Consider the following 16,184-nt stretch of genomic DNA (forward strand, 5'->3'; position numbering starts at 1 on the left):
AGCCACCTCCGTAGGAGATTCTTCACAAATGAAAGACCTGCGGAACGCACTAACAGACTTCTTTGCATTCAAGACCTCCGCGTTTTATCATCAGTGTATTGGGCAGCCCTAGGAACCTGTGCAGAACGTGTTGGATGCTGCTGGATATTACTTCGAAAGATAAAGGTACATACCTCCCACTGTTTGGCTCTTTGTTTATCATTGCTCTAGAACGGCTAAATCGTTTTTAGTTACCTTGTACGTGGATCAAAAAACGCCCGGAAATTTATTTTCAGTAACATTAAGCATAATGGTAAGAAAATTTGTTTCTTGTATTGATGTATCATTTTTAACTCTTGGTTACCATAGTCGACATCATTTGGAAACAGGAGTGTCAACTTGTAAACTACTCTCGAAAATCATTCAATCTCAAGACTACATGACATCTTTGGGTCCTTCAACGCCGTTATTTCAACTACTCCTGACACTTTGCACTTCATCACAAGTGAACTCAAAGCCTCGGGTTCAGAATCATTACGTATCGATATGTATTGTCGGTAGACAGATAAAGGAATGAGCATCAAAAGAAGTATAATAACTATTCCCTATCCATATCATCCACTGAAACGTCTTTCACATCTTTTAGTTTGTTCGAAATACTTTATGAAAGATGAAGACTTTGGTACGTGTTTCACCCACAGGAATATTAGTGTTTTTAAATGTCCCTGCATTTAGTTGAAACTACACTTTTACCTACGTCTCATGATAAACCTCTTTTGGTTTACCTACTCTTGTCTATTTATGTAAATGCCTAAATTATTAATTGTGTTTTATTGGGAAATAACTATTTGTTTATCACTGCCACGCTTCAATTTATAAAGACTTAGATGTAATAATCAGGACTAACTCGGAAGAGTAATACTCCCGGAAGTAGAAACGAAATACACACTTCTGATTGGTTGGCGTTATCCATTTCTTGCCACGTTGCATTCAAATAGCAGAAATCAAATGCATACTCCTGTCGGCCTTCGTAGCCGAGCGTGTTAGCGCTAGGTGCTAGTAATGAATATCGCTTTTGGTGTGGGTTCAAAACCGTCCCAAGGAATTCTTTATATTTTCTTTTACATTTTATTACATTTTTAATTAAAATGAGATGAAAATAATACTGAAAAAAGTAATTTACTTACTTTTTTGCAGATAAGTAGTAGGAGAAGGAGTACTAGTAATAGTAGTAGTAGGAGCAGGAGGAAGGGGTTAGAAGCCACGCAGGGCTCGTTTTGTTCCACCTTAACCCTACGATATAAATATTGTGACCAACTTAAAACAGCTGGCTAGAGTAGCGCGCGAAGAAACGTTCTTCTGGGAGCATTACTCTCCCGAACAGGTCGTTCATAAACACATATTTATCACACATGATAATTGCATTGTTTAAGTAAAAGTTGACCTTTAGAAATAAAGTCCTGAAGATTTTCCCTTTCTCAAATGTTTATCCTCTCGACTATTAAAATGTTTTTATGCTTTTGGCTGTTTTTTAATTGATTTCTTGTGTTGAATATTTTTAGGAGAAAATAAGAATGTTAAAAATATACTAGTCGAAACTAAATATTAAAAAGAAGTAATCCAACAACAAATTCTTAATAACTAAATCATCCTTCACACATTGTAGTTTCGAACCAAGTAACGTTTCCAAGAACTAGTCCTTCGACCTATGGAACCTGAGAGTTGACTGCCGCATTCATGAAATCTCTCCATTAATTTCTATTCTTAGCAAACTGGATTCAATTACTTCTGGAAAGTGCTATTTCTGCGAGATATTACTCAATATTGTATTAGGTCCAATACGTCTACCTAATGTCATTTTTCTGATTGGATTTCATTTTATGAAAGCGTTTCTACTTTCTTTCATTCTGGCTACATGGCCTACCCACTTAAGTCTCCTAGACGGCCCTAACAATGCTAGGCAAACAATATAAATTATGCAATTCCTTGTTATGAGTTCCCGCTATTTCCCATTCTCGTCACACTTGGGTCTGGATATTCGCTTCAGAACTTTATTTTTCTAATTCTTTAAGTCTGTGTTTTTCATTCAATGTAAGAAACCATAAAGTAAGTTACAATACAGCACAGTAGACATATTTGCCATTTTATACGTGTACTTTAAATTGAAACTTCTCGAATTCGCAAAGACAAATGAGTTTGATTGAATAATAATGTACTGAATGCCATCAGCTTTGCATTACTATCTTTAATTTTTCTTACAGTATATAAAATGACATGAATAATAACAGAGACAGTGCATCTTCTTGTTTTGGACCTCTCTGGACACGAATTCTCGGACTTTAAGTTTCTTTTAAAGATATCTTAATTAGAGTAATTAGTTTTTTTGGCATACAGAATTATGTAAGCATTTCGCACAATGTTACCATTCTAACTGAATTGTAGGTCTTTCTGAAATCAAGCAATAATTTATATACCTGGGTGTTGTATGCCCATTTCTTTTCGACTATTTAACGAATGACAAAAATCTCGTGAACAATTGACTGGTTTCGTCTGTTCTCAGGAACATGAAAGCAATACGTTAATACTTCCAGCTTTTCTTTAACATAGCACCAATCTAATTGATATTTTTTTCTTTTTAGGCAGCCAAGAGCATAGTAACGGTAACAACAAGTGCTCTACTTGGGATGTTTTCGTTAGGAATGTTTTTTCCATGGGCAAATTCATTGGTAGGTACACAAGAACAGAATTCGGCTTAAAAACATACCACTTTCGGGTGCGAATAAAGAGTATTGGAAAAGGAAGTTCATGTTCTCTACATGTTTAAAGAAATATTACCGAGCTCTTTCTTAGCCAAATAGTTAATGCCTCTAGTTTGGAAAGCGTGGTCCTTGGTTCTATGTAGTGGAGCACAAATTTTTTCTAGTAATAAGTCAGTGTCATGAGGATATTGTGAGGCTACCTAAATTAAGATAAAGTAAACTGTGGGTGAAAAGTCAAAAATGACTGCTCCCGAGAGCCGATGCTCTGACCACGCAATACTCAGTTGAACGTGCACTACTTAGTCCGTCATAGACCTTATGCCCTGTAGCAGTTGGGAGTTAGGTCTAGGCAGAAATACAGTACTTATTCTCTCTGTTACCTAATTTCATCAGTATTTAAATGCTGTATAACCGAAGAAATCTAAAAGGATTGTAACTACTCTTTTCAGCCTATTCTGCAATTCATCACCACTGTATAAGGGAATATACCTAAATAAAATATTAAACTTCGTGTTGCAAGATCACATGAAGTATTTTGGCGGCCATATAGTCTATTAGCTTCCATTGGAATATCGTTTAACTTCTAAGCCAATGTGTATATCGGGTGTATCGAGAGTCTAGGGCAATGGAAAGACTCCGTTGTGGATAAAGATACGAAAAACTGGAAAGAGAAGAATTTTGTTGCAAATAGACGCTTATCAATCTAAAATGATGGAATTTATTGGAGCAAACCTAGAACACCGGGTGTTCTAGGTTTTGTCACACAATGATATACACATCCAATTTGCCCTTACCTTAATTTTGTATGGCTCACACGTCTCACATTGTGGCTATCAATTTGAACACCCTGAGACTCTAATTGGCCCTACGCCTCCTTATTAGCAGTTCTCATTTTCATTTGTTCCAAAATTTGAAGAAACACTTCATGATCCACCATTTCTGATGACCAGCGTGTGGGAAAATACTTTGAGTAAGGCCTAACAAAGGTTAGAACTGATGCAACGTCACTGAGACAGTTTTATCACTCTCACGATGTGATGTATTGAATAGCTTTGTAACTTTATGCCTTTTGCTCTACTCTTTCTGGAGGAACTCAGGAACATTTCATCAGTTACCTCATATATAAATTTCAAGTTCTTCAAGGTCCGCAATTCAGATTCTTTTTGTCCTGTGCATGAACTACTGACAACAACAACAGAAATTTAAATCTGAGTTCACGTGATACAAATCACTGCCTGCAGTAGAAATCGTAATCTAAAATTAATGAAATTACGAATATTCAGTTCAACTTTTCTATGGTAACCCATACTTACGTACTATAATCTAAGGGCATCGCTCTTCTAATATAAATAGGATACCTACAACTGCAGACAGCTCATAATTGTTACTTATTCTGTACTTACATATTTCAGAGCTCTTACGTAAATACTAAAACTTTTAAGAAATTGTCTAAACAATATTGCATACATGTATTAGTATTTAGAATTGAGTACAATTTGGAACTCAAGGTCTGACTAATGCTGGATCTTTTCAGGGAGTAATGGTCGGTGGTATCGCCAGTGTTCTCTTAGTTGGATGGACTTCTTTCGGTGCTCAAGAAGCTCTAGCCACCAAAAAGATTATTTTCCCAAAGAAGCCAACAACAGTGGAAGGCTGCGCACCAGAAATCTTACAATTATTGAATGTCTCAATCACTTCTTCTCCAGTAATTACGGAGCAAATCATGTAAGTGGGAAAGATACGTTAATTTTATTAATGTCTAATGTGATGTTATATATTCTATCATACCAGGTACACAAATTGGACAAAATACTACAATTTCCCAAATCCTCCGCTAAATCTACAGCATTATAAATTATAAAAGAGTAGAAGTTACTGACTCGTTTTCACCCAGTCCCAGCGCCGTAACTTCTGAGGGGAAGGGGGGGCAAAAATTAATACGCGTATTTGGGAACCCTAGGAAAGTTGATTTTCTAATTCTTGGGCCCCCTCTTTCCATCATTCTCTTACTCTTTGTGTGCCCCGGAGCATGTGGGCCCTTCCGCACGACACGGTCTGCGGAGTCGTTAGTTACACTCCTGGTCCCGTTCCATACATGACAATTAATTAAGGGGACAATAATGACAAATCTCAAAGCCATACGAATAAATATTATTTCTAAGGTCAGTAATACTAGACATTTTTACTACCATTTTTGTTTTATTTAGCTTTCGTGTGTTCTTTTGTTCGTGTAATGTAGTTTACCTGTTTTATGCTTTATTTACAATTTCATGTTCGTATCGTATATGGAGTAAGAAAATTCCGTCTTAAAGTGTGCCTCCTTCGAACTGCGGGTAGCTTACCTGGGAGGCAGTTGCCCACTGCTCCCCCCATACACAAGTTACAGCCCTTCCCATTCTATTCTAATATAGGTAGAAACGTGAAATTTGGACAAAATACCACTCGTATCCAGAAAACGAGGTATAGACAACGGATATTTTGAAAGAAGTATCCGAAGAAAGGAAGAGAATATTCAAGTATTCTGTCAAGAATTGAGTACCTCTTGAGTCCATTAAGTTATGAAGATGGAATTAGGCATATACATTCTTCGTTAAAAATAAGGGACGAGTTTTGGTCTTTTTCGAATCTTTCGCTCCTAAGGGAAGAAAGGGCGCAATTTCTACAATTGTGTGTATAGAGAAAGTGCAAAAATGTGAGGATTCGTTTAATTTTGGAGATATGAAATTCAACATTAAGTTGTTAAATAAGAAAATAAGAGCTGTTATACCCTGTTCGTCAAACTTCTGCTCCTAATAGGAGATTGAAGGCTATTCTTATCAAATTTATTGGAAGCTAAAGGGATCAAAACAATTGAAAGTTTGAGGACCCCTTTGCGTTAATGCGGAAGGGTTGTGCCTGCATCTAAGCATTACCCCTGAGAAATTTCAGAACCTTAGGATAATATCATCTGTTCTGTAAAAAAAAAATGGAAAATCTCAAATTTTGTAAATTTCTAATTGAATCCTAGGCACTTTGGTGGTAGTGCGGAAAAGTTGTACCTATACGTATGTATTACCTGTGTGAAATTTCAAATCCCTAGAAAGATATCTTATGTTCTGGCAGGAGGTTGTAAATACGTTGAAATTTCAAAATATTTATCTTTCTTTTATTAATACTATACATTTATTACAGCATCTTTCACAATTGTAACGAAAAGTTGCGCTTACATATATTTAACAACTATAAAAAGTTTCAGAAGTCTGGGAAAATATTTTCTCTTCTGGCAGTTGGTCTTACTTACATGAATCGCATTCTTTCAATCACAACAACTCACTTGTTTCAAGTAAAGCAGCAACATTTTATAACTACGCAGTTATTAGGCTTCAAGTGTTTCATTCATACAAATACGTGACAGATTAAAATCTTTAATGTTTATGTTTTAACAAACAGAAAAATAAATGTATACATTATAAAACTTATAGATTGTCAATTTCGGATTTGTAAAATTTTTTCGCGAAGATTTCATAATTCACATATTATACGGACCCCACAACCTGAATGATGGCATACTCTTTCTAGATTTCAATGTAGCCCCTAAAGAAGTCGTAACGGTTTTCATAACCGAAAACTTTCCTGGAGGCCTCTGTAACAGTTGGACGAGTACAGTTCTTTACACAGGTTGGGTGTGGCTTGGGAAGTCAGTGAATGGCCACTCAGTTGGAACCTCTTCTTGCAGCATGGTTTGCAGATCCTCGGATGTTGTGTTATTCAAGACTGGTGGTGGGGTCACTTGAGTTGTCTGACAGTTGATCATGTCTATGTAGTCCTTAGCTTCAAAATTCATTTTAGAAATGATGAACTTGCGAACACCATCAGCTTCGCCTGTTACTTCAACTTCTCTGGCTCTGACTATTATAACTCTTCGAATTGCAAGTGTTCGAATATATACTCTTTTGTCGATTAGCATCGCAATCGGAATATTTTCTGAATACGTCAGGAAAGGATTTCGCGAAGTCATAGGTTCGACCACGTCGAAGTGAGATTTGTCGAAATACGTAGAAGTCACAATTAATTAGTGAATGTGTCGAGCTCCATCCTTAATGAATGTTGGACTCTGATACGGAACCACAATGGAACATACACTTTCATAATAAACTCTACTATGGTGCTTAGTCTGAGGGAAGGTTTCGTTGTGGAAACATACAGTAGTAAGATCCTATTTGCTGTTGTCAACGAACGGGACACGTTGAGTCGCCCTGGATCGTGGACAACGTAGCTGTGGTTTCACAATTTTAAGGACTGCGAGGAAACACTCAAAGACGCACCACGTGCGGAAGTACAATACATGTACAAAATGAAGATCTTCAGGCAGCAATTGAAGCGAACAGTGGCCAGACATGTGCCCCACATATTTTGAGTCCGGGTGAAGGGCAACGCTATCACACAACTGTTTTTCTTTGTGTCTCGTCTGAGGAAGGAGCCATTTCTGGACAGGTTGTTTATATGTAATGAGAAGTGGGTCTTGTAAGAAGCTCCAGAGCGCCGTCATGATTGGTTAGTAACCGGTTCCAAAACAGCCGAAACCAGCGCTGCACCAGAAGGTATACCTGTCTGTTTGCTGGACTACTCGCGGCATCATGCATCGGAAACTGCTACCACCTAGTCATAGCATCAATGCAGTACTGTCAGCAGTTGAGCCGTGTTCAAGAAAAAACTAAAAACTATGACCAAGCACTTCTGAATGGAAAATGGGTCATCCTGTTACAGAACAACGCTAAACCCCACGTGGCTAGGATGATCCGGGGCACCATTCTACGTCTTGAATGGGAAATACTGTTGCGTCCACAATACTCTCCGGACATTGCACTGAACGCTTATCACCTGTTCCATTCCTTGGACAATCACTTTAAAGGATGCCAGTTCAAATCAGTAGTAGAGGAGCAAAATGCACTTCATGGCTTGTTCGCTCACGGCCCACGAAGTTTTACCGCGATGGAATCCGATCTTCCAGAACGTTGACAGAAGGTCGTCGCTGCTGACGAGGACTACTTTTGATCTTCTACGTACGTCTTAAGTGACATAACGATGTTCCAAGTTGATGGGTGAAAAGCGACAGAACATTCTTGGTTAAATTTATAATGTGATAAATGAATATACTTTGATATAATATATGAAGCCACTGTGATTAATATTACTTATATGAATAAACATTTCAAACCTAATATCTTTGTAGTTATAAAATGTTGTTGCTTTACTTGAAACAAATGAGTTCTTGTGATTGAAAGAATATGATTCATGTACAAGTAAGAAAAAAATATGTAAGTTCAGACCAACTGCCAGAAGACAAAATATTTTCCCAAGGTTCTGAAACTTTTTATAGTAGTTAAATATATGTAAACGCAACTTGTCGTTAGTATTATGAAAGATGTTGTGATTAATTTATAGTATTAAAAAATTAGAGGAGATTAATATTTTGAATTTTCAACGAATTTTCATTTTGCACCTCATGCCCGAAGAAATTTCGCATTGGTAGTACCTACATGTGGGTACAACTTTTCCTCACTACCGATAAAGTGCCTAAGGTTCCTGTGAAAATTTTAGTATTTTCCTATTTTTAACATAATTTTCAAAACTTCAGAGACATTTCCAGAACAGAAGGTATCATCCTAATGTTCTGAAATTTCGCTGGGGTAATATTTGCATGCAGACACAAGCTTTCCGCGCTACTGCAAAGGGATCCTCAAACTTTCGGCCCCCCTATTGGAAGCCTCTAGCATCGAATAATATAATAATGATATGAAGTGCTTTAAATAAACAGTAACAAAGGTATGAAGAATTGAAAATTGGACTACTTCCCTTTTATTTCTTATAATCACTTAGATAAATACCATAACCAATTACGTTAATTATTTTCATTAATATAAAAATCAAAATACATTATATTTAAATTTGATATAGTTCAAACCAGCGCATGCAGTTGGTGGCCATAATGACATTTAACCCTAGTGGAGCTAGATTTCAATGAATAGAATGATTTCTTGGACATTTGAAGAAAAATTTTACCGGCGAAGAAAAAAAGTAAAATAAATTCCATTTTCACTTGATAGCAGGGAATCATATGTACTAGTTATGTATTAATTATACCTTGGTGAATTTCTATGTAGTTTGTCTAAAATACTGCTTCCATTATGTTTCAATGATTTGAGTGCTTTTGGTTTTGCTTAAGGAATAGTCACAACGAAAAATTAAACAATTTTCTCAGTAGTTGTCAACGAAAGGCGGAGGCATGAACACGTATGTATCTCTGCTGTGTGTGTTTGTGTGGTCCACGTTCTCCTGTCCTAATATAAAGGAACTTCTTGTGCAATACTACTACGAAACAGGATTATACATAATAATACTCCTAATAACAGTAAAATTAGTATTTTTGAAAAATTAAGGATGTATCTGTTACTACAACAATAAAGATTTCATCCTTTAATATTTTACAATACAATAAAAAAATTAATAAAATATCCATTGAAGTTTTCCTGCCGTCGTAGTGCAAAAAAGTCTTCTCGGGTTAGAAGCCAGGTAAATACAGCTGTCCCTTGCAACGTTTCGAGGGCTGAGATTGCAATCACACAAGAAAAAAACGAACCTTAACAGAGACACAGTATTCCAACTGAGTGAAACATGGACACTAATCATATCCCGCCATTTCAAGTACTAATGACAAGCCACCATTTCAACCACCAATCAGAAGAGTTCAATCACACTCATATGAAATATATCAGTGGCTTGGGTCTAAAAAAATAATGTGTATTAGAGCTAAAGTGAACATTGACCTTTTTTGAACCAATATTGTTAATATTTTGACCCAACCAAAGTAATAATTGGCCTTTTTTGATATAATGTGATAGAAACTCTGTTGTAGCCAATGTTTAAACTTTGTACTTATTTGTTTGACTTGAAAAAGCTGTCTTGTGTGAGACACCTGAAGTAAAATAAGGTAACAATGTTGCGCTTTTGTATCTATGAGTGTAAATCCGACGACAATCTGATTCCTAGTGAGCAATCATGGTTAAAAGTATATATTTTGTTAACAATGCATAGGATTGCCAATTTAGCCACTTTGTTTCTAGATCTAGCGATTTTGAGAACCTGGCTAGCCACAAAGTTTCAAAAAATGCCACTAGTACCTTTCCTAGCCATGTACATTTTGCTTTTAGCCATTTGTGGCAATTTTCTGAGTTCAGACGCTTTTTGATATAGGGTATTTATCGTTAACATGCGTCTAGCGTTGTTTTGAGAATTGTAATACAATAAGAAAACATTTGTTAAAATTTCAGTTATATGCTTAATGTTCCACTTCAAACAGATTAGCTACATAATTTTCATGTCAATTGCATATTATAGCGAAATGTGTTATGCTCAAAGCATAATTTGTAAGCAAGCTCAAAGCTTAAACTTTCAACAAAGGGTCAACGTCATTGTATCTGTTAAAAAACTAATAGAATTTTAAGCTCAAAAGGGCCAATGTCAAGAGATATCTCAGAGATAAGCTAAGATATATTCATGAAAATACAATTATCTGATAGGACATAAACAAATCTTTCATTGGTGAAAGTATGAATTTTCTATTTGCAAGTGTGTTTGAAATACCTTCAAACAAAAAAATGCAACAAACTTCAAACGCATTTTTCTCAAAATGATACTTATGACATTGGCCCTTTTAGACCCCAGCCACAGATATATTCCAGGCAATCCATTGCCCCATCATATTTGTCTGAAGATGAAGGCAATGTCAGCTCTCGAAACGTTGCAAGAAAAAACAGTATTAAGCTGGCTGCTAACCCGAGAAGCTCTGTTTGCAATAACATTCTTGTTAAACATATACTTCATTTCAAAGAGATTCAACAATTTGTTTTATGGATAACTGTTATTTTTTCTCCTTTCCTTTTGATTTGCTCGCCTATGAGAGCTTATGACAGACACTTCTTTTTCCTGAACAGGAAGTATAAACTTAGAAATGTCATAAAATTTTGAATTCTATCTTCCACTCAGTTGTTTAGATGTATCTTATTAATATAAGCAAAAGAGACACTGACCAAAGCTTAAAACCCACTTTATTATAAATTATAATTTGTAACTGTTTCGGATATCTAGCATATCCTTCTTCAGACAGACTTCAGAGTGTCTGAAGAAGGATATGCTAGATATCCGAAACAGTTACAAATTATAATTTAAAATAAAGTGGGTTTTAAGCTTTGGTCAGTGTCTCTTTTGTTAAAATAATCAATCCAAAGCCATGAATAGTCTTACTGATATAAGCAGTAATATCATTACATTTTGTAGAATTGTTAGTATATTTACTTCTTTTATACATATAATATTATGGTTACTTCCTTTTCCGTAAAGCTAATTGGTGTTGTTTGAATTTTAGGAATGATGTATTCCCCTTGTACAAGGTGTCTTATCTATGGTATTCAACAATTGGAACGCTGACTGTTATCGTTGTGGGCCTAGCAGTTAGTTTTATTTCAGGAGGCAATGACCCAAAGACAATGGATCCTATCCTATTCACTCCAGTGATCCACAAACTGTTACCAAAGACTGAAAACGAACCAGCTCAAGATATTCTACTTACAACAATGTCAACTGATGATAAAGAAACAGTATACTCCGTGACTACATGATATCAAAATTATATGGCACAATAACGTTGTTTCTGGTTTATAGCAACGAAATTAATTGCTGAATAATAGTAGCCATGAATATAACCGTAAATTATTCTTGATAATTCTAAAACGCTGTGTTGACTTGCAAAATGGATGTCTGTTGTGTGTGTGCGAGTGGTCGCATAACTTGAAAAAAAATAAGACATTTTGAGAGGGTTATATTTGTGCCCTTTTCGACATTGTTTGTAGTTAGGCAAAATAAGGAAACAGTGTAGACCTATACCAAAATGTTTCCGTATGTCAAAGCGATGAATGAACACTGCGTTAAATCCCAATAAAATAGTCCTTGCTATTATTAGATCTTCCAATATCAGGCATCGTAGATACTAGAGGTCCTGGCACGACTCCAATGTAGTGCAAAAAGTGATTTCTTTGTTGTGACGTGAGAACCCATCCTCTAGAAAAACGAAAGAAAAGCACAATAAGAAAGGTGTATAAAGCTGTATAGCTGTGATACGTAAGTTTGTAGTGACTTTGGACGAAGTATGAGTGAATCTATCCCAATGAGAGAAAAAGGAGATCATCTTACATCGTCCTCGTTATTCCGGAGATCATTTCGTTTGGTATAAGGTGTAAGAATGTTCAGGACAAAAGTTTCACACACAGCTCAATGCTTGTTGGTGGTAACTGCTACCACGGCAAATTTAAGCTATGCAAAGTGGACAAATTAATATAGCTTATTACCAGTCAAACATTTTGAAACCATTATACTGTCATGAAATTTCGTCTCTATATAGCAATGATACCTAGAATTATAATTTATTCTAACAAGATATCCCGCCATATGGCTAAATTAAAGGTAAAGTGGGTGGCACGTCAAACGGAAATTCATGAAATACATTTCTCAACATTCTTGTATTGAGACATCCCCTGGTGGATGTTCGTGTTCTCGTTCTTGAAATGAGTCTCGAGTTATTCACAGAAGCGCACACTCGACGGCGTTCGAGAAGTTAATCCAGATGAATGAAACATAAGTGATTAATTTGTTGTTCAGGGATTCAGTTAAACTAAGATACAGGCTGATAGCTCAACAGAAAGAATCGTGCATAAGCGTTTGCGGTGTCATAGTATTTGTTAACATTGTTAAGTAGTGAGGATGATACCATAAACCTGATACAATTTCGTATACTAAAAGGGGCTGCAGGGGCTCAGTGGCAGATCATTCACCTTTGGTGCATGGGATTCTAGGTTCGACCCCAGCCTGTTCCAAGTAAGCTTTGTGGTGGAAAATCGTGCGTGGGTTCCCTCGGGGTTCTCCCATTTCCCCCCTTTCTTCATTAAACCTTTTCATTCATTTCTCACCATCAGCATCACCTTTTGCCTAGCCAGCATAGGCGTGGGACGTAAAAGTAAAAGGTTTTATTTTGTATATTGATAAATAAAATAATTTAATGACAAAATTTACAGTTGTATGTGAAATGGTTTTAACAAAGATATAAATAATAATAATTCCCGTGTTATCAAGCAACATATATGAGACATTAACTTACATTAGTAGTAAGAAAGTGCAGTGAAAGTACGTCGCGAGTATGATCTCAGGTAAGTTTCATAATTGCAACACTGACATGAGATTCTTGAAGAAGGTTTTTGAGTTTTACCACTTTAAAATGGCATCAAACATTTGACCCAACTTGCCTTCATTTTTTGGATAAATTTGTTCGCAAGGTTACAAAATAGAATATGGAATACAAATAAATTAATGAATATAGTTGTAAACGTTAAATGATATGTTCAGTGCAAAAGTGAATCAAGTCTACTTTCACTCATTGTATATTTCATCATTAAGACCTGTGTCTTTAGCTACTTTCAAAAGTTTGATCAATTATTGTTAGATAGTGTAAATTACTCTTATAGTTAAAATAACAGTGTTCTCTTTTCATGTACTTAAGCGTGCAATACAAACTTTATATCTTTTTCTTACAACTTGATAATTGCAGTTGATTTCGTTGTACTCTGAACGCCGCATATTACGAGGCACGTTCTAAAAGTAAGTTTCTTCATTTTTTCACACGGAAATTTTATTGTCAAACACAAATACAATATGCCGTCATGAACTATACAACTTGCACTATTTTTCAACATAATTGCCAGCAACATTGAGACATTTGGCAAAGCGTGCAATCAGTTTAAAAAAAACATTCTGCTAAAACTCGTTGCCCTGCGATGCAAGGAATCGCACAGCCTATTGTACTTCAGTATTGTTTTAGAAGTGACTTCCTGAGAGCGTGGCTTTCAATGTAGGGAACAGGTGAAAGTCCGATGGAACAAGGTTGGGGCTGTAAACAGGGTGATCGAATCTTTCCCATCAGAAGCGCCGAATCTGATTTAGTTTGAGCCTTACTATGTGTGCTTTTGTGTTGTCATTCAAAAGCACAACACCTTTATTTAAGAGCTCTGGTCTATTTCGTTGAATGGTGAACTTGAGTTTGATGAGGTTGTCACAGTAGAGGGCCACATTAATGGGACCTTTAGGCAAGTAACGGAAATCAAGAAGAATGATACATTTCGCATCCCAGAGCACAGTCGACATAACCTTTAATGCTTAGGGTGACTGAATTTTTCCCTCACTGATGAACTGGGATGCTTGATGTCTTTGCGACGGCCTTGGTTTCTGGGGTCAAATGGTGCAGCTGTGTCTCATCGCCTGTGACCATTCTAAACAGGAACTCATTTCCCTGTCGAGTGTTCGTCATCACTTGGTCGAGGCTGATTTCCATTCCCACATTCTTGTGATCAGGGGTCACATTTCTCGGTACCCATTCTGCAGATAGTTTTCGGTAATCCAATACATCATGGACCATGTGATGGGCCTGAGTACGACTAACACTCAGTGTATACACCACGTCTGACACTGTTATTATGAAAGTGTCCACTAACACCATGTTATTTATTCTATCAATGTTGTTTTCATTCGTGGATATAGAAGAACGCCCATTTCGACTTTCATCCTCCACGTTCTGCTTTTCTTCACTAAACATGCAACACCAGAGACCAACCATTTGATCAGACATGACCTCTTCATCATACACGGTTTGTGTGCGTTCATAGATGAAAGATAAACTAGTCCCTCGTGGTCATTCATACTGGATGAAAACACACACTTCCATTGGCTACCACGTTATCAGCACACTTCTATCTGCCAGAGTGATTTGTTCTAGAATAAGCTTGGTCACTCAGGTTTGCTACTAATCTCTCTTCTTCGGTGCTCTGTGTATGAGTCATCCCACCTCTGCTGATGCTCCTTCCGTCGTTGAACCAACAACGGGTGTAGTTTCTTAGGGCGATTGTTTGTTTCATATGGTGTACCATCTTATCGTTCAAAACAAATGACAAAATTTACTTTCGGAACGTGACTCGTAGAATACACATTTGTCAATAATTTGATTCTATATTTTTCAGTGTAATCATATAGTAATCACCAAAACGGACGTAATAAATACATTTCGTACACATTTTTTCGAGACTAGTTTTAACAAGAGCAAAATATAAATTAGTGACTGTGAGGGTTCAAATTTTGAGAAGATAATGTCGATGAATGAAGCCTAAAACAATATGATTGGTACATTCTTAAACGATTATCGAGTGATAGTCAAATAAGAAATACTCACTCAAATCAGGCATTGAGTGTTTCTTGCGTAGTTGGTTCCGTAAGGAGAGTAGAAACACGAAGTTTAGGTATAACATTGTATGCACAATACTGATGAAAACCAATAATGATGGAACTTTTTGTTCAAGATAAAACTAAAAAGTTCCACCTAACAATGATATATAACAATTAGAGTGAGTTCAAGGAGAACGGAGAAGGCTTGTAGATATTTCTGGACTACAGCATTGCTCTGCTCAGAGACCAGTTTGCTAGCATATTAGTGAAATCACTTGGGCAATTTTTTACTATGTTTCAATCATGATTCAATCAAGAGTTGATTTTCGTTGTAACTGAGAAGATTTTAAAATGTGTCATACAGCGTTATTCGCTGCTTCAATTGTTATATAGTATCCGGTACTTTGATTCAAAGAAATGCTAAAATCACATGGACAGCATTTCAAGTATATCAATGGAATAGAATCTTAAATTGTTATTAGATGTAAGGAAATGTTGTGATATAAATTTAAGCAAACAAGCGGATAATAGAATAAAAATTTGTATCTTACTATCTCTTACTTCCAGATGCACATTAATGTACTCCCTACATGTATTTACAATAGTATTGTAGATGAACAAATAATATTTTTTTTTACAAATAAAAACAGATAAACAATTTTATTTTATTTATAAAACATATGTCTTCTTATCTAATGTACGCATGCACCAAAAAGTGGCGAATCGTGCGTATTATTTTTTGTGAATGGAAAATAGCTCCAGCCATGTTTTGCCAGCAGAAATTCCAAGCTATGATGAAAAATCCCACGCTGTATCCTAATAATTATCACTAACAAAATTCTGTAAAGACGGGAAGAAAATATAATGAGTCATTCATAAACATTAATTTTCAGTCGTATAATTTTGTTAACTTCATCATTTGTAGCTCGTAAAAATTAAAAGCCAAGTAGAAACATAACTCGTAAACAAATTGTATTTAAGAAAATATAGACATGAATGACCAAACCACGTAAAATTCCAAAGCAGTAACAGTCAAGTTCCAAAATGTTCCACATAAAATCTAAGGACAAGTAGTTTTTTCTATCGTTACGTTCGGCACACTTTCGAAGTCAGTGTAACTTTTCTAAATTTAATCACTACTTGAAC

General features: G+C 36.0%; 1 protein-coding gene across 1 annotated transcript in view; it reads left to right on the forward strand.

Moving 5' to 3' along the window:
* Positions 1–11,395, forward strand: part of LOC145667971 (uncharacterized) — a 147,874-nt gene extending 136,479 nt beyond the window's left edge. The window contains exons 24-26 of the mRNA XM_081735396.1: positions 2,619–2,705; positions 4,273–4,463; positions 11,143–11,395. Coding sequence (XP_081591522.1) covers positions 2,619–2,705; positions 4,273–4,463; positions 11,143–11,395 — 531 coding nt within the window. The remainder of the gene's footprint in view (positions 1–2,618; positions 2,706–4,272; positions 4,464–11,142) is intronic.
* The last annotated feature ends 4,789 nt before the right edge of the window (positions 11,396–16,184 follow it).

Source organism: Thermobia domestica, chromosome 13 (genome assembly GCF_964235325.1).
Source record: "Thermobia domestica chromosome 13, izTheDome1.hap1.1, whole genome shotgun sequence".
Lineage (NCBI taxonomy): Eukaryota > Metazoa > Arthropoda > Insecta > Zygentoma > Lepismatidae > Thermobia > Thermobia domestica.